Source organism: Podarcis bocagei (genome assembly GCF_964188305.1).
Source record: "Podarcis bocagei genome assembly, chromosome: 13".
Classification (NCBI taxonomy): domain Eukaryota; kingdom Metazoa; phylum Chordata; class Lepidosauria; order Squamata; family Lacertidae; genus Podarcis; species Podarcis bocagei.
In genome coordinates, this window is record NC_138138.1 from 38,898,734 (window position 1) to 38,923,233 (window position 24,500).

Consider the following 24,500-nt stretch of genomic DNA (forward strand, 5'->3'; position numbering starts at 1 on the left):
GACCTGGAGGCAGCAACAAGAACATCCCTCTGCAGGGGAAGACATCTGCATGCATGCATGCTAAAGCTCATGACAGAAAAGGCGTGGAAATAAGCTTCCATCCATTTCTTAAAATTAGTCTATGCTTTTGTATATGTGCAAAAGTGTGTCCTAGGCAACGCAGGCCAAAGTCTCAGAAAGAAGCCTGAATAAGTAATGGAATAGAAGCACCAACTGTGAAGGGGGAACATTAGAAAAACCCTCTTGAGTCAGGGTAGCCGCCCAACTACTGGCCAGAGTGGCCAGGGCTGCTGTGAGTTGTAATTCCAACATCTGGAGACGGCACCGTTTGCTGCTGAACTCTAGTAGGGGCAGCTAATTTCAGTGTACACATAAATCTACATTCCCTCATCACCCAAGTAGTACTGGGGGAAGATCTCTTCTATTGTTTAGTCGTGTCTGACTCTTCGTGACCCCATGGGCCAGAGCACGCCAGGCCCTCCTGTCTTCCATTGCCTCCCGCAGTTTGGTCAAACTCATGTTAGTAGCTTCGAGAACACTGTCCAACCATCTCGTCCTCTGTGGTCCCCTTCCCCTTGTGCCCTCAATCATTCCCAACATCTTTCCCAAGAGAGTATTGACTAAACGTGATCCACCTGGAGCAGGAACCAGCAAGCCACTCCAATATCCCTGTCAAGAAAACTCCCATGGGCAAAAACAACAGGCATATAAAAAGATCTCTTCTGGGCAGCTTTTAAACATGGCACATCCCACCTTAAACATACAATCACTACCTTGAGTCGCTGCCCCTTCTTCGAGGCACAAAGAGAAAGCAGGGTTATTGGATTTCTTCACACCCCTTTGTTCCACAACCCCCCTTTTTATCTCCCCTTTACAAGAGAAGAAGAACATTCATATAAAACTATTTATTCATAAATATTTTCCAAAACGAAAATAGGCTTACGAAAAAATATCTTAAACAGCGGCATGGGCGGGTGCTCCAGTTCAGGGGGCTGCATGAGGAGGGAGATGGTGGGACACAGCTGTCTTTCCATCTCTCTCTGGGTTTCCCCAAGTCTTTCCCCTCCAATCAGGAATAAATTGCAAGTCATCAAGGGGGAGGGTCTCTCTGTGGGAGGAGCAGCAGATTAAGATATGAGCTCAGATACCAAATTTAGGGTGGCAACAAAATTTTGGAAAATGGGGGGTGGGGTGGGGGGTTAGGAGAGAAGCAGCAAAGGGGGTGGGGTGGGGGTGGGGATATACTCCCTTAAGTCAAAGTTTCAGTCAGGAAAGGGAGCTTTGGGAATTTTTCCAAACTGAACTGATGAGGACAGGTGGCGTTTTGTGTCCCTCGACAACATCACCTGCAGAAGCAAGTGAAAAAATACGGCGGCCTATAAAATGTTAACAGAAGGTACCAGTCCACAAAATACTTTGTACTGGGATCCTTTCTGGCAGCCGGCTGACTTCACTGGTTGGTAACAAGTTGACGTCATTTTGCTTTTTGCCATTTCCAGCAGTGACAACTAGGCAGAAGTTGGAGCAAAGTCACCCTGAACTGTTCCCAACGCTTTTGACTATTGGGGATATTTATAGAGCCCTGTGCCCTCATCTGTCACAAACTTGGGCATATGATGGCAGCCAAATCGGGGGTGACGTCTGCACTTGAGAGGTTGGCGAGGAGGGCAAAGGAGGACAGGGTGTTGGTGTTTGCTGCAATTGGTGGCGGAAGGGGCATAATAAATTCTCCAATTTAGTAGACACACAAAAATGTAGATTGGGGGGAAGTCCCTCTTTTGGTGGGATTCTCAAATTCTTTTTTAATCTCCACTCTCACCCGAACCTGGTGCACATGAAGACCCCCTTTTCCCCCGACCTCTTCGTATGCATTACAGGCAGAAGAGAGCAAGGAAAAGGCGGAGGAGAATCCCGCCACTGCCGCCCCTCCTCCTCCGTCCCGCGGTCACTTTTAAAACTTGCATGCATTTTTTTTTTAAAAAAACGTGCAGCTCGCCCCGTTCCCCCACGGTTGTGACGGGTGGGGTGTGTGGGGGGTGATGTGGTGTTATCGGTTGGTCTTCCTTTGCTGCTGCCCCAAGCGCGCCGCAGTTGCCTCTGGAAGGAAGGCTTGGCACCCCCTGCTGGCCCCAGGTCATCACTGCAGGTCCCGGTCTTCCAGGTAGCGGTATTCAAAGGTGAAACCCTCCTTTTTGCGCTGGCCCCATTTCTCGTAGTCAAAGTAGATGTAAGTGCCCTGCGCAGAAACAAGAGAGACAAAGTGTATAGGAGGATGCGCTTCCTCTTGCCCGGCAAGGAAGAGTCAGAGAATTAACAACTTAGCAATTCCGCTCTCATGTCAGATTAAAACTTGATAGCAGGAGGCAAGGGCTGGGCTACTTCCCAGTGAGGAGGAAGGGTTTTGGGGGCCCTCAGGATCCCAGTTTCATCCTCTTAAAACATTCAGAGCTGCTGAACCCCAATGCCATATAGCTATGTGGTGAGAAGAGACATCAGAATACCCATTTCAGGGGTAGGTATACAGCAGAAGAATACAGACCTCCCTCCCTTCTCTATATTTTCCTTGAAGGGAGAAGTCACACTCAGGTAACTAGCTGTCCCTGCGGACAGCGGCATGAACCACAACTCCCGAGAACCTCAAAACCTTTTCTGCATTTACTAAATGCAGAGAGAGCTGAAGCAAAGCTGTATTAGAAGTGACACAATTCAACAATGTCCACAAGAAAACTATGTAGGACCTTGAAAATGGGAAAACTGTCCTTCCTGCTTTCTACTTTCTCCCCATCTCCCTGTTACAGAAGAAAACAAATGATTATAAAATTCCCAGTGGCATCGCACAGTCATTTTGTACTCTTAAGCCCTACTCTCAGACATTCAAGCCAAACAACATCCTCACGGGAGTTACAGCGGAATTCATGCAGACTGGAATCCTTAAAAAAACCCAAAAATTTACAATAAGGGTTTTTAGTTTTCATGACACTGGAATTAACTGGCACAAAACTCAACAAGAAGCTCCAGGGCTTAGCAGGCAAAGTTTCTATGCTTCACCTGGCTACTTACTCTGGTCCCCACATTATTCCCCCCCCCCATTCTTCTCTTCCAGTAAGAGAAGGGCCATAGCTCAGTGGCAGAGCATCTGCTGTGCCTACAGAGAAGGTCCCTGGTTCAAATCCTGGCATCTCCACGTAGGATTGCATAGGAACCTGTCTGAAAAACCCGGGAAAGCTACCGCCAATCAGTGTAGACAATGCCAAGCCCGATGGACCAATGGTCTGGTTCAGTATAAGGCAGCTTCCAGGGGGGTTGGGAATCCATGTGCTGGGCCCATCCTCCCCACACCCCCCCACATAGGAGCTTCTGTGGTCCCCTCACCTGCTCAAATTCATCAGTGATGGTCTTGGGTTCTTCGTGCCGCTGGAACCACATCATGTACTTTGTGTGGAAGCGCCAGGACTGCTTCTTCAGCGCCTTCGCTGCCAGGTATTGTGCCTTCGTGCCCTTTAAAGCATAAGGGGACAGGTGAGGGCTGTGGGATACACACATTGGTACCAGTTCCAAGCAAAGGATGCTAGTAGCACATCCATGGAGCACTTTTAGGCCCCAGTGGGTGGTGGTGGTGGTGGTGGTGGTGGAGAAAGGGTGGCAAAACCTGTCCATCAGAAACTACCGACAGAAATTCTACTTCTTACCTCCAAATAGTAAAAGATGAAGAAAAGGGTCTCTGTAGAGAGGCGCTGGTAGAACTCCACCGTATCGGAGTGTGGGGGAGGCATCTGGTGGTGGTAAGGAGGGGTCGGGCAGGGGTTTCGCGGCAGATATTGCCTATGAGGTTAAGAAGATGAGAGTGTTCAACTCCAGCCTGGTGGTGGTGACGGCAGTCTCCCCATTCCCTACGTCTGCATGCACACACCTCAAACCCCACAGATAAGCTGGCTGGAGGGTTAAGCCAGTAGTTCAAGATGGCAACTGGAGTGTGTAATGGAGGAAATGAACCAAAGAAAACAGTTGAAAACGCTATCAGCAATTCCCACCGGACTGTGCCAAACTCTCCCTCCATCTGCCACTATTTGGTGCCTGATGGGCCTCCGTAATGTCCAACCATCTCAAGGCGGTCCGGGGTGTGGGTGGGCGTGCAATCTCAGGGTTTGGGTCCCAAGTCATTAGGGACATTATATGCTAGTGTTATAGACTGAATTCAGTCTGTGAGGTCCATCAGTCAGGGCAGATCCTGCAGGACTGGTGTTACGCTGCGTGGCCACAATCCTCTTGAATAGTTCAGCTAAGGAACTTGCTTCCCACAGGAGGCAGTGACAGCCTTGGATGGCTTTAAAAGAGGAGGGGGCAAATTCAGAGAGGAGGGGGTTATCAATGGCTACTAGCCATTATGGTTATGCTCGGCCTCAATAGTTGGGAGGCAGCAACGCTTCTGAATACGCGTTGCTGGAAACCACAAGAGGGGAGACTGCTCTCGTGCTTCCTGGTTTTGCACAGGCAACTATTTGGCACCGTGAGGATAGAATGCTGGACTCAATGGGCTTTGGACTCCACCAGGCTCTTATTTTCTTACGAATACTTGCCCCTCAAATACTGGAAATTGATGCTCTAAATCCTCAGGGTCTAGGGAGGGCATCAAGGCCAACAGCAATTGCCAGAGTGGCTCAGTTGGCAAAGCCTGAGACTCTTCATCTTGGGGTCATGGATTTGAAATCCCACATTTGAGCACAAGATTCTTGCATTTGGGGTATTGGACTAGATGATGCTTCCAACTCTACAATTCCTTGATTCTAGGATGGCTCTTTTGCTCACCTAGCAGGAGCATCCCCATGCACTGCTTCTCCCCACTATTGACCTGTGTGTCTCCCATGCGCAACAGTGGGGTTTTGTTGCATCCTCACAAGCAAAGGGAAGATTTTGAGTTGCGCTGGCGATATGAAAACTGGACCGACAATTTACAGTTCAGAGAACTCTTGAGGATGTGACTTGGACTGTGAAAGGCAACACCACTCGTGGCCTTCTGTTCCCAGAGGGAGCAAAGGCCCTTGACACCCACACCCCACACCAGGGCAAACCCTCTTACCGGATCCTTTCTGAATCAGAAGGATGAGGCATGTGGTGCCAGGCAGCCTCCTCCATGGCCTGTTGGTAGAGCTGCTCCTTGGTGAGAGGCACAGGCCCCAGGGGGCACACCCCGAGCGAAAGGGGGATGTTCACCTCAGATAGCTGGATGGGGGGCTGGTTGGAGGCTGGCTGGGAGGTCGTGCTCGTAATTAAGATATCAGCTGGAGCAGAAAAGGGGAAAGAATCACTCAGCGGGGACTTGACACATGCTCTCAGGATACAATTCAAGCGAGACTGGACTCTGAAGGCTGTATTTTTAAATGCAGCTCCTCCTGCTTCTCACGACAAGTCCTTTGATTCATCAAGAGTTATTATCCTTGCTACCATCTCTTAAAAGGTGGCTGTGGGTTACAGTTCAGGTCGATCTCATTTCTTGCTATTGCATGTATAAACAAAATCCTGTAAAGGCAGAACACCCTCTAGCAAACCGGGGGGAAAGAGAAGCAAATCTCTTAACTCCTCCACAAATCTCTCTGGCCTCCTCTGATCTCTTTCCAGCAGCCTCCCAAATGTTCTGCAATCTCCTCCACTCTCCAGCTTTTCAACTACACCCAAACGCTCTCCCAACGTCCAATGGGATTTGCCAGCCATTTTTTCCTGCTCCCCCGCACCCCATTTCCCACCACGCTTGGCATTTATTCATTCGTGACCTGCATAAAGCTGTGATCGTGTAAGTGAAATCAGTGATCTACCTGTACTACTCAGAACTTGGGAGACTTCATTTTCTCCTCCAAAATGTCTTCCTTCTCTTGCACAGACCCGCAGCCTCAGAGAACACTTTCATTTAATTTTTTATTATCTTCTCATTTTAAAGCAAGCTTGACTCTGTCACAGATTCTTGGCTTAAAATATCAAGCAATGAAAAGCTCCAGGGACAACATCTGGGCCAGAAAAAAATTGATTATTGTGTTCCAGATGGCAGCCTGCTCCTCAACTGCCAACACAAATGGTGAATGGAAGGGCTGAGATCTATAGCAGAATGACTTGCCTGTAGGCCAAGGATTTTTGTTGTTGTTGTTGGGGGTGGGTGTAGAATGGAACAGAGAGAGAAGGGTGGAGACTGGTGGTCTTAGAAACCACCACTTCTTATCCAAAGTAGCCACACTTCAATTTCTGATCAAGGTTGTCAGGCACATGCAGGAACGCCACAGGACTCCTAAATGTGCACCTGAACTGTGCTGACACTATTTGGCCTCCCCCTGAACCACAGGGGCAATGCCTCTCTCCCCACACTTACCCCTTTCAGCGAGATGAAGCGATGGCACGGGGTCCTCTATGCTGGAGCCGATAGCTGCCCTCTCAGCCATTGACTTCAATGTACTTAGAGGCTCAGGTGCCTGCAGGACACACAAACATAGCAAAGGAGGAGTGAGAGAAAGCTGTTTTTATGAAAGCTGCTGCAATGATTAAGACTCACAAAGAGAACACAGGCAGTTAAGTCACCTTCTCTCGGGCAAACCTGCCTTCCAGGGTTCTTTTGAGAGGATGATGTGGGACAAGCACAGCCACAAACACCAGCCCAAGTTCCCTGGAGGAAAGAGGGCTGGAAGCAGCCTGTTGCCTGCGGATCACAAGCGATCGCTCACCTTGATCTCTGCTGCGGAGCTGAACTGGGGTGGCCCGTTGAGCAGGGTCTGGGCAGGCTTGCTGTCAGAGAAGCTGGGCGTGGGCGAGGCAGGAGGGTTGGCAGTCAGAGGCACCAGGAGGCTGGATCCAGTGGTGTTGCCACCGCTCGGTGGCTGCGAAGCTGCGCTGGGCTCTTTGCTGCCAAAGGAGGCGAGACACAAAAGTCAGGGTTGCACTTCCTTCAAAGCTAGAACACTTTAGGCTTGTCTGATCCAAACACAGGAAAGGAGAGAACCTGACAGATCTCCCCAGGGAAGATGTTCCAAAGTATAGGTGTCATCATTGAAAAGAGCCTCTCTGGTTGCATCTCTGGCAGTGACGGGAAGCCAAGGAGGGGCTCTGATCATAAGGATCAGACAGGTTCATGCGGACCAGAACATTTTTCTAGGGAACATCCTGGCATAGCCTGAGTCTTTATAAAAGTCTTTATATAAAAGCACTTTAAACTGAGCCCGGAAGTCAATATGAACGTAAGAAAAGCCCTGTTGGGTCAAACCAACGACCCGTCTAGTCCAGCATCCTGCTCTCCAGGGGCCAACCGGATGCCCCAATGGGAAACCCACAAGCAGGAGCCAAGCCCAAGAGCTCCCTTCCTGCGGCTTCCAGCAACTGACATTCAGAAGCATTGCTGCCTCCGACCGGAGCTAAAGAGCAAAGTTATATTTTATTTATCCATCAGCAACATTTACAACCCAGCTCCTTGTGTGCCCAGATACCAAGATACACAGAAGTTTGTTTTTTTAAAATGCTGCCAAATAATGCACTTTGCTTTGATATTTTTTGTAGTTTTGTAGTCTTTTCTATTAATTATTATTATTATTATTATTATTATTGATTTCTCTTTTGTAATTTTGGTTGCTTATATTTACCTGTATTTGTTTAAAGCAAAATTTAAAAAATTAAATAAAATAATGCACTTTGCCAAAAGAGGGCAAAAAGAGAGAGAGAGAGAGAGAGAGAGAGAGAGAGAGAGAGAGAGAGCGCGCAAAACACCACTTGCAACTGAGTAAAACTCTATGGTCTGCCCACTTGGAAAAGTGTACCATGGTGGGAAGAGTGAGAAAGGACAGCCAGGAAGGGACAATACAGAAACTCACACAGAAGCACTGGGCGGGTTGTGCGACGCCGTCTGATTAGGCAATGCCTGGTTGCCGCTGCTTAGCGTGGAGTCTGAACTGCTGTCCGCTACCACAGAACTATAACCTAGGCAGGAGGGATTAAAAAGAAAGAAGCTCTGGCTTGACTTCTGGGCTAAACAGTCACAACGTTACACTAACGAGGGGAAACTGAGCTTCCTGGCCTAGGTGTCAATGGAGCAACTCCTAACTTTGGCTTCGTCTCAACCCTCCCCTCCCGTAGCCTATAAAACAGCACCTGCCGGCCTCGCTACATTACAGCCTGGCCTTTATCTATTGCTGGATAGGAAAGAACCGGCAGGCAACACTTTTCAGAGCATGGAGGATTATCCCCTGTGGGTTTTCAAGATGCTGTTGAAAAGGCACGGCTAGGCAAGGCAACATCAGGCGACCCTGCTAAACACCCGGCATCTGCAACACAGCAGCCATTCCTAACCCCCCAGAAATCTTTTGGGAAACTCGAAGCAATGGCCCAGACCCCGGACTCACTGGTTGCCCCGTTCTGCTTGCTGGCGTTCTGCTGGGTGCTGGGAGGCCGGGGCTGAGAGGCATTGGTGCTGGTGGGCGGGGGCGCCACAGCCTGGGCGTAAGGGGTCGGGGTGGTGGGTGCGTGCCCTGCCGGAGGGTTAGCTTTGCCACTCGCGTTCCCACTGCCAGCCACAGCCCCGTTGCTGTTGGAACCAGGCCCGTCCCCCAGCGAGGACGAAGTGCTGGAGCTGCCGCCCATCGGGTAGCTGGTGGGGATTGTGGGAGGCGGCTGGTGGTGGTGGTTGTGGAGGCTTTTCGAACCATTCTTCGCTGGGGACTGGGGGGAGAGAAGGATGGGAGAGGGGGGAGAGAAGATTTAGGATCATAACTGCTGCCTTTCTACTCAAAAGAGGGCAAAACTGGGAACCATCCATGTCTTGGTTCACCCGTCCCTACACTCTTTTAAGAGCTGGCCCAAAACATACCTTCCTTACGGTGATGGTACAGTCCTCTTATTGGGCTGTACCACCTCAGAAAATGCTTTCAGAGAGGGGAGCCCATGGGAAAGCAAACTCACACGGACAACTCCTGGCCTGTAAAAGCTAACTTTTTAGGAGGTGGCCTGATAGAAACTGTTCCCCTCTCACATGCAAGGTGTTTGTACGTTAAGGAGATTGCAATGTGGGTGTTACTCTCAAAGCAAGCAGCTCTGCCCAACCCCCCTCTCCCCAGCCCTACTCTTGCATGCATTATGGAAGTGGTACATCCTTCACAACAGAACTGAACCAGATCAGAAGTAGCATGCTGGAAATGGCTCTACCTAACTAGTCCTGATGCCCCTCTGTCCCAAGAAGCCCGGGCTCCTCTCCCCTTGCCCAAATCACCAAGGGAGTTTCTAACCCATCTTCCAAAAGCCGAACCCTTGAGAGGAATGAATTCTGGGCTCCAAACTCACTTGGCTCACTTCACTGTCTGTTGATCGTCCCCGTTTCTTGTCATCTTCAGAGTTCTCCTAAAGGAAGGAAGGAAGGAAGGAAGGAAGGAAGGAAGGAAGGAAGGAAGGAAGGCCTGATTAGAAGAGCTGTTACCTGTGGAACTAAGAAAGCAAGCTGGGTTTCTAACAACCTGTAGAAGCATTCAGTACTATTCGCTCAAGTTGATATAAACCCGAAAGGTCCTCTTTCCTACCCCCCACCCCTGGCATCGTAACAGGGGAGCCTCCTTACTGTTGTGCAGTTCGCAGGGCTGGGAGGGATTGGGGAGCTGGACGTGGTGGAGGTAGGCGTGCTGCTTGACTGGTTGAACATCTCATCCTCCATGTGACTGTGGCTGGGTGGGGAAGTGGCAACCAGGGCCTGTGCTGCAGAGTCAAGAACAAGGAGATGCTTATGAACCCAAAGAGGCTACAGTTCGTAGGCGCTGGCACAATCCAGCAGGTGGGTACTGCTGTTACAGGGTATGATCCCACTGTCTGGGCTTTGCAAGAGTTCACTACTTTATATTTGAAAAGTATACTGATATCCTGGCAAGCGCCGTCCTCCCCAAAAAAGGATTAAGAGGAAATCAGGGATCAGTACGCCCAATTCTTTACACCAGTGTTTCCCAACCTTTGTTCTCTAGCTGTTTTCGGACTACATTTCCCAGCATCCCTGACCACTGGTATTGCTAGCTAGGGATGATGGGAATTGTAGTCCAAAAGCAGCTGGAGACCGAAGGATTGGAAACACTGCTTTACACCAAACCCCACCAGTACAATGCACTGAAGTAAACCAGCCTAACAAGTTTCTGGGACACAAAGACCAGCATACGCTCCTGGAGTTTTGAGAAGGGTCACGACGCAAACTCTCAGTGTCAGTAGCCCAGGTGAACAGATATAGTTCAAGCAGCAACAAAACAAAACCAAATCTCAGAACAGTTAATGAGCTGTCTAGCAATAATAAAATGCACAGAACCACAGCAGACTCTCACCAAATGCTGAATCTGCGACAACAGGCAAATGGCAGCGCCTACCCAGTAAAAGCCCAAACTTCTAATTATTATTATTATTTATTGAATTTATATACCGCCCTATACCCCGAGGTCTCAGGGCAGTTCTAAGGGTGGATGGGTATCAAGCTAAATCAAGCTCAAACTGACAGTTGCCTCTAGGCCACAGGTTTTGTTAGGAGGGAATAACTCGTTGGTTTAAAATGATTTGAGGTTTGCTCCTTTCACAGTTATCGTAGCTAGCGCTGCAATGCTACTTCTTCCCCAAGCGAAGGACCTACTGAGTCTCAAGGCTGCTTTGGCTTCCCCCACCCAACAACCAAAAGCAGCCCACCCAAAGGAGACACTTACGAATGTCTTCTAAGTCGAGGTCATCATAGAGGAACTCGTTCTCCTCAAAATCAGGGTCCTGCGAGGAATCCACGTAGTATTCCACGTCATCCTTGATCTTGCGGATGGAGTCCACGTTGATGGAGTCATTGTCCAGCATCCGCAGGATGGTCTCCAGCATCCGAATGTGGTACCGGTGTTTCTCAATGTGCCGCTTCAGGCCCTCGATCCGGTCTTGCTTCTGTGTGGTGAGGAGGGGAAGAGAGCCAGGTTCAAATCTTCACCCATCCAGGAAGCTCACAGCATAGCACCCAGGCACCACCTCTCAGCCTGACCCCCAACCTCACAGAACCTTGTTTCTTGTGAGGTCTCAGAAGTCCTAGTTCCCATAGATACCTCCACCTTGGCTTTTGACCTGTGAGGTGATGCCATTTCCCCAAACACAGCCCTCCGTCCTCCGAGGAGGACATCATTCATCGACTCACATCCTTGTCTCCTTTCTTCTTGCGCGTCTGGACAGACAGTGACTCCACTTCGCTCTCAAACTGATCCACCTGCATGTTCAAGGTGTCTATTGTGTTCTGAAGGAAGGACAGACAGAAAGAAACATGTTATTCTCCCCAATCCTCCCTCACCATGGAAAAGAGGTTCTCCCTGTTGCCAATGAGTGGCTAACCGTGGTCATCCAGATATTATTGGACTAAAACTCGCACCATCCCCGGCCACTGGCTGTGCTTGCAGCACCAACGGTATCTGGATGGGCATAGATTTCCCCTACAGCCCCAGACCAGGCCTCATGGCTCTCTGTTTGCTAGCATTAGAAAACAAAGCCTGGCAGGCAGAAGCTCTCGGGTTCAGGTGAAGTGACAAAACTTTTTTTGGTGGGGGAGAGGGAGGAATCTGTCTCCCCCCCCCAATGTCTGAAGCTCAAGCTCGAATGTCAACTATGAGTGGAAAGGGAGGACCACCTGTATCACATGGCATAAGGTCACAGTTTACATCCAGTACTATAAAAAGAGGAAGTTTTAAAGCAGGAAGAAGAAGAAGAAGAAGAAGAAGAAGAAGAGTAGTAGTAGTAGTAGTAGTAGTAGTAGTAGTAGTAGTAGTAGTTTGGATTTGATATCCCACTTTATCACTACCCAAAGGAGTCTCAAAGCGGCAAACATTCTCCTTTCCCTTCCTCCCCCACAACAAACACTCTGTGAGGTGAGTGGGGCTGAGAGACTTTAGAGAAGTGTGACTAGCCCAAGGTCACCCAGCAGCTGCATGTGGAGGAGCGGAGATGCGAACCCGGTTCCCCAGATTACGAGTCTATCGCTCTTAACCACTACACCACACTGGAAGGGGTTATTGGTGGTCCTCTGGTTGCTAACAGAGTCTATAACCTCCATCAGTCCCAGTCAGCACAGCCCGGCTTCGGCTGGGGAGGGTGGGATATAAATATTTTTTATTATTATTTATTATTATTATTATTATTATTATTATTATTATTATTAGTCAGGGCTGATGCCAGTTGGATGTTGTCCAAGGGTATATGGAGGGCCTGGGGTTCTCCTGCTCCTGCTTTAAAGCCACGCCCCTTAAAAACCAGAGCTTCCTTCTCCCTTCGTCTGCTAAAAAGCAGCTCCTCCTTCCAGGCACTTAGCAGCCAGCCTCCACTTGTCCTCACCGTCAGCCACTGCCCGACTTCCTCCTTTTCCTTCTGGGCTGGGTCCACCTTCTGCGCCAGCCCCAGTCCCTCCTTCGAGTAGGCTTTCGTCTTGGTCTCACGTTCCACTACCTTGAACCGCTCCATTTGCTGGAAAAGACAGACCAGAGGCAACTAGCTGAGCTAAGGGCCGCTGAGAAGTCCAAGCTATCAGCATATATTCCCCGCTCAGTGAAAAGGCAGAAATCCTCAGCAGCAGCAAAGGAGATAAATTGCAAACAAATAAATAAATCTAGATGAATTACTCCCAAGTATGTTTCAGCCCCCGTTTTCAATCTTCAATCAGGGTGGGGAAAGGGTAACTCTTCCCAGGCTTCTTATCATTGGTGGACTGAGAATTCTATCTGCAGTAGGCATTTAAAGGATACAAAATGGGATCTTACTTTGTTAAAAGGGACCATTCAATCACACAATTCTCCCACCTAAATCCTGAAGCAAACCCCTACGGGGAATTGGTACTTTTCCTGAACATGGAGACTGCTTGGTTCTGGCCTTAAATTGCCCAGCACGCTTCCGCTGGGCAATTCTTCATCACAGAGACTGCAGCCCAAGAACCACAGGCAGCAGAATAAAGTGGCAGAATCCTCAGGTGGTAGAATGGACTGTTCTATTCCAGACAGCAATGGAGGGATAACCATTTCTAAATCATTCTTGTGTGTGTGTTTTTTTAAAAAGCCCACTGCAAGTAAAAAAACCAGCGCAGTAGAAAGGATGTGGTTGGATTAGAATCTTTCTACTACTGTGTTGCTTGTTCCCTGGCAGAGGCATTTAGTTTGGTGGGTAGGTTAGGGGTGGTGGTCCTTTAGGGACATTTAAAAACAGCTTTGCCTCATCTGTAGTTTGAAGTGCTACCTTTTACCCCAAGATCCTAATTCAGCTGCCAATTCAGCTGCCACGTTTAAACTGGACCACATAGCTCCATGCCCTAAGAGAGCTCTGCATCCCATCCCCTGTTAACTAATGAATCCTGGCTTCCTAACCATTAGCTGGAATTTACTAGGATCCCTTCCTACCCAGGAATTCCAGGCTTCAGGTCTATTTTTGTAACTTTACCGAAAGCTTTTTCAACCACCCCATTTTGTTTCTGAAGCTTTTTTTTTCCAAAATAAAAAATGAAAACTTGTGAATATAGTGCGTGTGCGTGTATGGAACTCATAAGAAATGGCTCTGCACACATTACCTTGCAAAAGGAGATTTAAGGCAAACCCATAAAAAATGGGTATGTATCAATGCATTTTCAGTCACACATCACATGCCAAGAAGCCAGTGTCGGCTGCAAGTACCCACAGCAATAAACATGTAAGCAGCCATTTAATGCACAAAGTTGCCCTCAAGTTTGAATGATCCAACTAATATGCAATTTGTGCCCCCGTGAATTGGTCAGTGATCACCCTTTCTTTGCCACAGTGAACACACAGCACTTGGGCTCGATGGTTCTGCATTAGAAGATAACAGACGAGATTTACAGCAGTACAGAACGGTGCAGAAAAGAAAAGAAAAAGTTAAAATCTGAATATGCATCATGCCAGTCTGTGCACATCATCATGGCAAATACAAAACTCTGCTTGCCTGTTGCAAAACAGTTGTCCAAGTGTTAAACTCCTTTCCTAAAGGGCCCAGGAAAGTCTTGGGTCACAGCTCAATAGACCTTTCCCCTGGGTGTCTTTAAACCACCTCTATAACTTTACCATCTATCCCATGTTGTCTCAATCAGAAGACCTGCTCCAAAGGGATCCTGGGCTCCTCACAGAACCCCTTTCTGCAAAAGTCTCCCAGTCAATATCTGGACTGTAAAGGCAAGCTGGCTCACCTTTATGAGGTCACACTACTTACTAGCCAATTGCAATGCTGTGGGGGAGGAGCTAAGCAAAGTTAAGCCCACGTATAAACAGGAGATCCTCAGCAAAACTAAGAACCAGTATGAAAATAGCTGAAGGCAATAAAATGTGTTAGTTTTATACCTTTGGTAGACACATAATTTCCCAAAATAAACCCCCAATTAATTAGGTATCTTGACAGGCACCAATATGTAGCAGGTAGTGGATTCTTCTTACCGTCTCAATGAGTTTTCGGTTGTCTATTAGCTGCCTTTTGTCCTTAATCTCATTGGATGCAACCCACGTCTTGATCTGGTCCCTCAATCTCTGCAGAAGAAGAAGAGCCAGTTAAGCAGGTAGGTGGGATCGGTTGGGGAAAAGATACCAACCTACCTTTCCTCCGATGAATGAAGGCTAGTGGTCAGAGGTATGAGCAAACAGAAGTAGCAACCTCTAGATTGTTCATCATATGCTATCACCGCTAGAATTGGCATTAGCGAACAAAGAAGCTAGCCTTTCCTTGCTCCAACAATTAGAATTCACTTTCTTTTAACAGAATCTAAACTCACTAAACAGGCTGTCCTTTGTGAAAAATCTATGCTTTTCCAAGCCTCATTCTTACTCAAATTCAGCCATGTCTGATCTGATGTTTTAAACCTCCAACCAATGGTCAGGGATGATGGGAGGTGTGGTTCAAAACATCAGGAGGACAACAGGATGGAGAAGGCTGATCTAATCTATACATCCTTGCTACCCCAAGGCATTCTCACAATGAAGCTATGACACCCCCCCAAAAAACACCTAGGTACTTTCCCCTTCTCAGTGGAGCCATACCTGTGTCCAGGCCACCCCAACCTCTACTCTCTAACTATAAACCAGCAAGCCCTGTGGGGAAAGAGTGCCCCATTTTCCTCCGCTCCTTCCAAAGAGGCCCCTAGAGTCCTGATACTCAGATCACTTCAACCCCGACATTCCCTAAATTTGGTAAGAAAAGATCTGGAAACAAGCCCAGGCAAAATGTTTACCTGGAGTTTTTTTATTTCTTTTTTCAGATCGGCTTCATATTTCTCCTTCTGGTTGGCATTAGCTGCATTGTGGAGCTGTTGCATAGGGAGAAAGAGGAAACAAGAGGTGGGGTGAGAAAGATGGAGACCCCAGGGCTCAGGGTGGAGATCAATCCAGAGCAGGAAAAAAACGGAGCTGAAAAAATTCCAAGTGGGGGGAGGGGAGAGGAAGAGAAACCTCTGTGGACATAGCAACAAGAACAATTACAGGGTAATGTGATGGTCTAAAAGGCTAGTGTGGGGTGGATGTCAGAGAATAGGGCAGAATTTAGGAGGAGAGGCCGCTGCCAGCCCTCACCTTCTGCCAGATATCTTCAAACTGCTCCACGCCTTCCGACACCTTTTTCAAACACCGATCAATCTCACCTGGGGAGAGAAAATCCCTGCTGAGAGCAATCGTAAGATCTACCTTGCCCAGACCTGGCCATTCCTTCCTTCCAGTCTGAGAGGAGGATTCTGGAACGGTGGTTCTCCTCTCCCTCAGCTTCCCACAAGCCTGCCCCTCTCACCCTACTGAAGTGCAGGATCCGTCCATTGACCAAAACAGAACCGAGCCACCTCTCCCCTTCCTAAACTCTTCTCTCCCTTCAGAGCATAGTTACTGCTTTCTAACATCCCAAGTCATTCTCCACTTCTAAAAAAAAAGGGGGGGCTCTTGCTCCTTTAGTCAACTCTTCCCTTCCCTCCACTCTAACCAACGAGACCCCACCCTTTCCAAGAGAGCTCAGAGGAGTCCTGGCTCTGGCCCAGCTGTTCTGATGAGCAGCCCCACCCTCTTTTGCAGGCCAGCCAGGTGCCTAGCATGTATTAGTAGCCCTGAGCTTGGAGAGTGCAGGTAGGCTCCCTTACCTTGTAGCTTCCTCTTGTCTGCCATGTTTCCTTCACTATAGAGGGGCTCTCTTCATACTTTATAGAGCGTTGACGCTTTAAGAAAAGCCAGCAGAAAGACAAGGTTACGAAGCAAGCCCAGGACAGAAGTAGCACCTCCTGCTGGAAGGTGCTAAATGGAGGTAAGCAGGATGAGTAAGATTTGAGCTACTGCTTTGTTTTAACCGGCAGAACATTTACTGCTTTCGGCAGCTGTATATAAAACAAAGTAGAAGTCACAGGTAAGGCTTTCTTCAACACGGCGCTTCCCCCTGTTGATTTCTACCCGTTAAAAGCAGAGAGTTTCTGTCCAATGAAAAGTAAAGGCCACAAACCTAGCCGAATCACAGAGATTATCCCAGGAGAAAGTGGGCAAGTGGGAGGTAATGCCTTGGGGGAAGTATTCTTTAGACAGGGAAACTGGACCCAGTGGAATTAAAGAACTCCTTCCCACCGCCCCCCGGTGACCATGCAACAGGCAAACGCTCAGCGTGTGGAGCTTTACTCAGTATTTGGGTGATGCAACACTAGGGAAAGCTTCATCTGTTGAGTTTGGGTTTTTTTAATCATGCAACTCTTAAAGGCACCCAGTCTTCCAGAAAAACGTAAAACACATTGATCGTACAAGGTGGAACAGATTTGGAGCAGGGATTTCCCCAACCCCATCATACCGTATCTTTATCTGCCACGCTCTTCTACAGTCTTTTCCAGACTGAGCCTTTGGTGAACAAAACAGTTAGGCTTCTTACAAGGCCCAGAAGACTTGGGTGGTTTCACAAGCCAAACAGCTTTTTATTTTGTCCATTAAAAACAAAAACGGACTAGGTGCCAGCTTTTCTGTGCTCTGTTATTTGACAGTGTTGCTTTAACCAGGCTAGGGGATGCATTATGAGGCTTGCACTCACCTAGTGGCCCCTGGGCGCTTGTTGTCTCTCTCTCTCTTTTCCAGCCAGGTTCCTATGCAGGTGAGAAAAAGCACATGACTCACAGGGGGAAAGAGCCCCACCTTTTCCTCCTCCCCAATCCAGCTGCCCACCATGTCAGGCAGCAAGCTGGGAAGCCCAAGAGGCACCTATAAAGGCACAGTGGTGGCTGGCTGGGGCTACTGCAGTCTAAGGGACTCAGGCCTGGAATGAAGCAAATGTACAGGCCTTGCAGATGGAAGAAATGGTTCCTGGCTCCCCAGACAATTGGAGTTGTCCTAGACTAGCAAAACCCCGGCACTAGGGGTTGGTTACTTTTTTTTCTGGCAGGGAAACACCTGCCCACCCCATCAGAAGTTGAGTGGGTTAAGCTTTCCTCATCTATACATCAGGAAAAGCTGCATTTCTCCTTGTCACACAGGTATTAAAGGCACAGGAGCCCTGCTGGGGGGAAAGCTGGCAATCCCACCAGTCACTAGTGCAGGTATGTGAAGAGATGCTTGAAAAGGTGTCTGCAAAGCAGGATGTTTGTTTTTTCTTCCCAGACTGAAAATATGCCACAAACAACATCCATCGTTAAGCCTGTGCAAGTTGAACTAGTAAATGTTTATGGGTTTATTCACATGTCTGAACTAGCCCCTATTCTCTCTCCAAAATTCTCAGCTAACGCAACACATTTTCCATTCTCCTCTTGGAAAATCATGCAGCAGAATTCTGAGTGGACTGGACCACTTTAGACTTGCGGGCAGGGAAAGGGGGAGAGGGAATGCAATGGTTAAGTGCACAATGAAAAACAGGGGGGGCCATAAAGAGGAGACAGATTCTCGCCTAGCTTGGTACCTGCTGATGGATACTAGTTTTCTACCATTTTGAATCAAATGTAAGGGAGAATTCAAAACCGTGACCCACACCTGCAGTGGCTCAGCCCAGCTTATCACTTTCTTCTGTTACCCGAGCTAGACTACATACCTGCCAGGCTCTTCACCATTTCTCTCCCAAAGATTCCATACCCTGGTAAGCACCTGCCCTCCAGCTTCAGCTTCCTAACCTCCAGAAAACCTAGGAAGTCTTTCCTTGCCTGTTTCTCTACTGCCAACTGCAAGATCCCACCATACACACCCACCCACCCACCCTCAAGGAATTGTGAGTCTGGGTCTCCCACCTCACCCCTTCAGAAACGAAGCTTTCTTCACAAAGAGGCATCAGTAGACCAACAATAAATGTGAATTTGGGGTGACCCAGGAAGTTCCTAACATTTTCCTATTCCAAGCAGGGGACCTGGGTCAAAAGCCAGCTCTGGAATAAAAGCAACTTGGTTCAGCGCATGTCTACTCAGAAGTAAGCACCACCAAATTCGAAGGGAATTATTCTCCAAGCAAGCATGCGCAGAATTGCAATTTTGGGAGTTTCTAGGTCCTCACTTGGAGATGGTACCTAAACCTCTAAATGCACCAGGTTCCTCTTACCTGCTATGGAGGGAAATCAGAATCTCACGACAAGCTGGGGAAGAGGGAGGGAAGGGCTTCACTGGAAGAACTGGGCATTTTTAAGAAAATTAACCAGATGCTGTTCCAGTGCCCTTAAAGGCAAGTTCATCTGCAAACATCAGCAGGTGGCTATGCTTCTTTTCACACTACGAAAAGCTTCACCTGCCGATTTCTGCATATCAAGCTGCCATTAAAGGCACAGGAGTCCAGGCCAGGCCCTCTGATAACATTAGACCAGGGGTGGAGAACCTGTGGCTCTCCAGAGGTTGCCGGACACCAGCTCCCATCAGCCCCAGCCAGCACAGTCAACGATCAGGGAAGATGGGAGCTGTAGTCCAATAGCCTGAGAAAGAAGAAAAACAGCAGTGATTTGCTCACTGACATGAACAGCTTGGTGAGCAGAATCAAAAGCAAAACAAAACCCTTACACTAAGCAATGGTGACACCAACATCTAAGATGGCAAACTTGGGCTTTTACTGAAACTACTGTAAGTTATAGGATTCCTTCTGGGTTTTTGTTGTGGGTGTTTCTTTTGGTTTGTATTCTGTTCCTGTGGCTGTCATTAAACAGCTATTTACAGCCTCATGTCAGTTACTTATATCTGCCATACTGATACAGCTCAGTGTCTACATTTTCTACATTCAAGGAACAACCCCCGTTTGCCAAGGAACCACTGCAAAAGATTGTGGGGCATATTCTAGAGTAAACAGTTCAGTTAATGTGGAGCACTGCATCTTGAGCAAGGGATTCATGTAGAAAGCTGCACTATACAAAGTCACACTTCTGGCCCATCTATCTTAGTAATGTCTACACTGACTGGCAGCAGCTCTTCACGGTTTCAGGCAGAACTCTTTCCCAGCTTGGAGAAGTCAAGGCTTGAAACATGGAGCCTTTCGCATGCAAAACATGTGTCCTACTGATGAACTACGAACCTTGTGTTGTATATAAGCAACACTTTCTGTTGTCTAGCCCAATTGATTTCATGGCCTGAGTAACCAAGTTGTAGTGTTTTGGGAAATAAAACTCTCTCGAGCCGCACTGTACATATCAACCTACCTAACGCAGCCCCAACAGCCTTCTGACTTGCTACAGAATATGTCCTACATGCTTTACAAAGGTCTGGGTCTTGCTTGCTGTGGAGTGACAGGGGGTTGGTGGAGGGGGGGGGAGGAGGCATATCTGGAGAAGACTTACAGCTGGATCCCATGCTGTATCTGACATGGAAGTGATGCCCACTTTGTCCAATAGGACTGAATAGTGACTGCTGCAAGTGTCCTGAGGCTTTCGCTACATTTATGTCACAGTTCACTGGGCTTCAATTCTGGAGTATTCTAAAGCTATCTCTGCATTTATGCATCCTGTAAAGTGCACCCCCTGGAAATATTTATTTTTATATACCCTTTATATCATTTTGTAAAACTGCTCTGTGCAATCCCCATAGGGTATTTTTTTTGGGGGGGAGGGGGGAATCGCTGCAGAGGAGACCACAGATAAAAGAAAAACCTAGATTGACACACAGTCCTGAACCTCTGGTACCCAACCGAAAGGTCCCATTTGCAGAACATGGTGGCAACATGGAATGCTGCCATGTACCCAGTGTGTGAATGGCCCCCACTAATTTGTGACTGCCTGAAGGAGGCAGCCAAGCTAAATGCAAACAGCCTTGCTTCTCTAAGTGTGGTGTAGAAGCTAAGAGTCTGAGCTGCGATTCAGAAAATTCAAGATCCGGATCTCAATCTCCATTATGAACTTGCTACGTGGCCGTAAGAAAGCCACTTTCTCTTTGCCTCACCTGGCACCTGCAATATGGGGATAATAATATCAAAGGAATTGGATGAAGTGGGCATGGCTCACATGGGGGGTGTTTAACCACAGGAGAGAGGAACACACAAGCCTTTGGAAAGTTAAAGAAAAATCAAGGAAGGCAGGAGACGGTTCACAAAAAAAGAGATGGGAGATGCTTTGGCACTGATGAGTGCTACTGCACTTGAATGATGAGCAAGCTCAGTCCCAACATATTTATAGGCCTTAAAAGAAAGAGAGAGAACTTTTACTGTGATTTATGTCACAGGTAGTGACCAATAGGTAGCTAGGCCCATTGAACAATGCAATCAACACTCTATATGGAGGAAAATGGCAATTTCCCACCTATAGTTTTGAATGCTGAGTAAATGCAGTTCTCCTGCAAAAGGACAATTTTTTTACAGGGACATCTGGATCCTGTGCCTTAATAACATCTGGAAAGACCCCTTCCCACCCCCTATCAGCAATAGGGAACACTGTCATCAAACTGTTCAAGATTAACATTTACTAGGATTTGATATATTAGCATTTCCCAGAGTCAAAGGTTTAAGGACAGCCTTGCCATCAGGTTACCATCAGCTAATGTGGTCCAATCCACCTAGGAATTCAAATCCCATTTCAGTTGCGGCCTCAGAGTGTTCCCCACAGACGAGTCATTACCTCTTAGCCTCTAGTCCCTGACCTGGTACTGTCTATTCTAATGGGCAGTAGCTCTCCCAAAGCCTCAAGCAGTGGCCTTTCTTAGCTCTGCTATTAAGGGATAATTTGACAGTCACAATTGAACCTGGAACTTTTATGAACTTGCACATCCATTTAGATCATTTGCAGAGGCCTTTCTCCATCTCCTGCTGTCATCAAGAGATTGGGCTGGTGACAATGTAGGAAGCAGTTATAGAATCTCCTGCACCAGGAAATGTTCTTCGCTCCTACCCTGCTGGTGTTTAAAGACCACCTGAAGACTTAATAAATATTTTAACAAGCTTTTCAATTTCTGCTTTTTTTTTTCTTTTTAAAAATCTGGTGTATTGCATTTTTTAAAACTATGTTGTGTTTGATATTTTAAAATATTTTTGTTGTAATCTACTGGGCAGCTTTTATAAATATATAAACAAATGCACATATACTGTATAGGCAGAGTGTATTCTCTACCTTCAAGCCTTCAACATGTCCTGAACCCAAGACCTGAAAAAATAATAATACAGGGATTCCACTTGTGCACATAATCACTGAGCTATTATGGTACAATATTAACGGTGTGCCTTACAGAACAGAAGAAATATTCCAAGTTCCTAGGATCACACACAATTTTTAAGCATCAGCCCTGAGGAGAAAGGGGAAATTCAATATCTTAGGTAGTAGCCTCAATTTGTAAGCAGCTTAGTAGTAAAGCACATGTTCTGCATGCAGAACATCCAAAGTTTTGTCCCCAGCATCTCCAGGTAGGACAGAGAAATACTCCTTTCTGAAAACTTGGGAGAGCTATGACAGGTCAGTGTAGACAATACTAGACAGACCAATGATCTAATTTGATAAAATATGGCTTCCTGTGTTTCTGCCAAGCTATTGAGATTTCACTAGGTCTTTACGTATTCTACATAACAGCTGTAAGGCTGACCAAGGTGTGACTTGTAATGTACTTTTTACATTACAGTCAGTGATTGGCTATAGTACCAGACAAATCTGGCACTGGAGGCAGAATTCTGAATCTTAAGAATCTTCACTTTCAATTGGGGGGGGGGGGATGTATATTCTAGCCCTTAAGTCTGCAAAGTGTGCAGGTAGAGGCCAATGAAATCTCAAAAGCCAGCAAGCCATCCCATAGATAAGAGGCTGCAGCTTCATTCCTCTGCCTACTTACTGCCTTGTCTCTGCCCGCAACTAGCAAAAAGCAAAACCAGTTAAGAGAACAAATAGATATGCAGACATGTTGACAGCTAGCTACACATTCCTCTAGTAATTCATTACGAATTGTTATCACTCTGAAGTTACTTATAGTTAAGAGATGCACTTATATGCTAATAGGGGTTTTCCAACCATTGAATGCTACACTGAGAGAGAAATACTCCAGATCCCTCCCCAGGTGCACAGACGCCCCTACAGGACCCTATAACACACATCCACACACAAGCGGGGGTGGGGGGGAGAGGTGGCTTTATGAAAGCAACGTGTTTTTTCTAACGGGTTCCTTTATTTCTTTTAGCTACTTCAGCAACATAACAAGCATTGTGGAACCTTAAAGACTAACACATTTTATTACGGCATAAGCTTTTGCAAACGAGAATCCACTTCATCAGATGCCACAATGCTTATACCATAATGAGATCTGTTAAGTCTTTAAAGTACCACAATACTACTTTGTTGTTTCTGCTTAAACAGACTACCCGCTACAGGAATCGTTTCAGTAATACAGATCTCTCTCTCATACACACACACACACACACACACACACACACACGCCTCTCTATGGACCTCTCCAAATCAGGTATAAACTATATGTGCAAGTTTTCCAGGTGATCACAAGGACCCACAACCCTTCTTGGATCAAAGTAGCCCTCATCACACGGCGCCCGCCCCACATCCTCCTGCCAGAGGCTCTCGCTCCACCCCAGGCGCTTCTTCCCCACAGAGGCATGTGGGCCTCACATCCTATAGGTGCAGGTCCTACCTGTGGAACCGCATCGCCCCCCCGCATCCTCCCCAGCAGGGCGCCCTTCGTGGCCCCTGAGCACCGCTGCAACCCCAAACACCTGGCCCCCAACAGAGGCCCCCTCCGCCTGCAGCCCCCCGCGCAGCAGCGCCTACGGAAACACCTTCCCCCTATACAGCGCCCACCTCCTATAGAGCCCCCTATAGACCTCCCATTGGCCACGCCCCCTACGGTGCTCCCGTAGGTACTCGTAGGCCCCGCCCCCTAGGCTAGGCCCCGCCCCTCCTCGCTCTCTCACCGGCGGCTCCGGAGTCTCCGGGTCTCTCTCTCTCTCTCTTTTTTTCCCTCTCTCTCTCCCTCTCCCCCCTCTCTCGGCCTCCGCGGCATCCAAGATGGCGGCAGCCTCCCCCCCTCCTTCCGCTAGACCCGCCTCTGGCTAAACTCCATTGGACGAGTCACCCGCCCTTCAAGATAGTCTCTGTTTCCATTGGGTGGTGGGGAAGGGGCTGGTGAAGGGAAACCGGGGCGGGACGACGCGGCGCAGCCGCAGCTGTCATTTACATAAATACCTTTAATCTATTGGTTAAGGTGGAAAGTCCGTCAAAGCGTATCCGTATACTGATTGGCTCAGTAGGTACGGATGTAGCCAGTGTGACCACGCCTACCAGCCCGCGGAAAACAACCCAAAGGGGCAGGGCTTGTAAGCAGAGCAGATCGCCTAATGGTAATAAAAAACGTCCCTCAAGTCTTACTCGTTCATGATTGGCTATACTTCTTCCAACGCGCGTACTCGTGGGCATAGAATCATTTATTGGATAGCAGTTCTGCCACTCAATCTAATAGTATTGCTGTTTGGCTGCTAGAGGGATTCGGAGGCGAGGGATATTTCCAAGCGGTAATTCTCTATTGGCTGTAGCGAAGCAAGCCTGCACACGTTGGCCTCCCATTGGATGGCTGTACTGCCCCCCAAAACCCTTCTTCCTTTGTACTGGCTTGCATAGTTTGAGGCGGGTCATAGTGAAAAAACGTGAGGCGGGGGCGAGGCCAAGGAGTTTTCCCAGAATCCTGATTGGTACAGGTAAGTGAGGTATCCTGTCACTTAAAATCACAATAGCCAATAACACAGGAGGGAATGAGCTCACTCTAAGGTGGATATTGATAGACTTCTGTCTCAGCCAACATTTGCCAACCTGGCGCCTTCCAGATTTGAACTACAGTTCCCATCAGGCCATGGGGGCCTTGTAGTCCAAAACATCTGGAGGGCGCCAGGTTGGCGATGGCTGGTCTAGGCATCACTATTTTCACTCCTAGCTGCAGCTCACCTCTTTTGGAGGGATAGTTGTAGCCTTACTAGTATACCCTCACACCCCTTCATCATTCACTGCCATGCAACTGAGATGAGTCCACCCCTCACAAACATTTCTCTGATGAAAATAGGACTTTATATTCCATTATTATTATTATTATTATTATTATTATTATTATTATTATTATTATTATTATTATTATTATTATTATT

General features: G+C 47.8%; 1 protein-coding gene and 1 long non-coding RNA gene across 5 annotated transcripts; one reads left to right on the top strand and one right to left on the bottom strand.

The window, feature by feature from the left end:
- Nucleotides 1-890: 890 nt before the first annotated feature.
- On the bottom strand, nt 891-23,391 carry CNOT3 (CCR4-NOT transcription complex subunit 3). Of its 4 annotated transcripts, none has more exons than XM_081167039.1 (19): nt 23,280-23,391; nt 17,026-17,077; nt 16,103-16,177; nt 15,552-15,619; nt 15,215-15,289; nt 14,427-14,516; nt 12,334-12,462; nt 11,150-11,245; nt 10,686-10,905; nt 9,575-9,708; nt 9,304-9,360; nt 8,370-8,685; nt 7,842-7,947; nt 6,705-6,882; nt 6,356-6,455; nt 5,078-5,279; nt 3,690-3,822; nt 3,373-3,498; nt 891-2,236 (listed from the first exon to the last, which is right to left on the bottom strand). In XM_081167039.1, exons 3-19 carry the CDS (start codon nt 16,125-16,127, stop codon nt 2,138-2,140), a joined length of 2,154 nt encoding a protein of 717 aa, XP_081023165.1. In that variant the 5' UTR covers nt 16,128-16,177; nt 17,026-17,077; nt 23,280-23,391; the 3' UTR covers nt 891-2,137. The 4 variants fall into 4 exon arrangements, with proteins under 4 accessions (XP_081023165.1, XP_081023166.1, XP_081023167.1 ...); XM_081167040.1 differs by lacking the exon at nt 23,280-23,391 and adding an exon at nt 21,484-21,502; XM_081167041.1 differs by lacking the exon at nt 23,280-23,391 and adding an exon at nt 18,013-18,132.
- On the top strand, nt 15,239-17,661 carry LOC308571506. Its single transcript, XR_014001498.1, has 3 exons — nt 15,239-15,320; nt 16,168-16,263; nt 17,465-17,661. It is a non-coding gene; the product is annotated as an uncharacterized lncRNA (long non-coding RNA).
- Nucleotides 23,392-24,500: the final 1,109 nt, after the last annotated feature.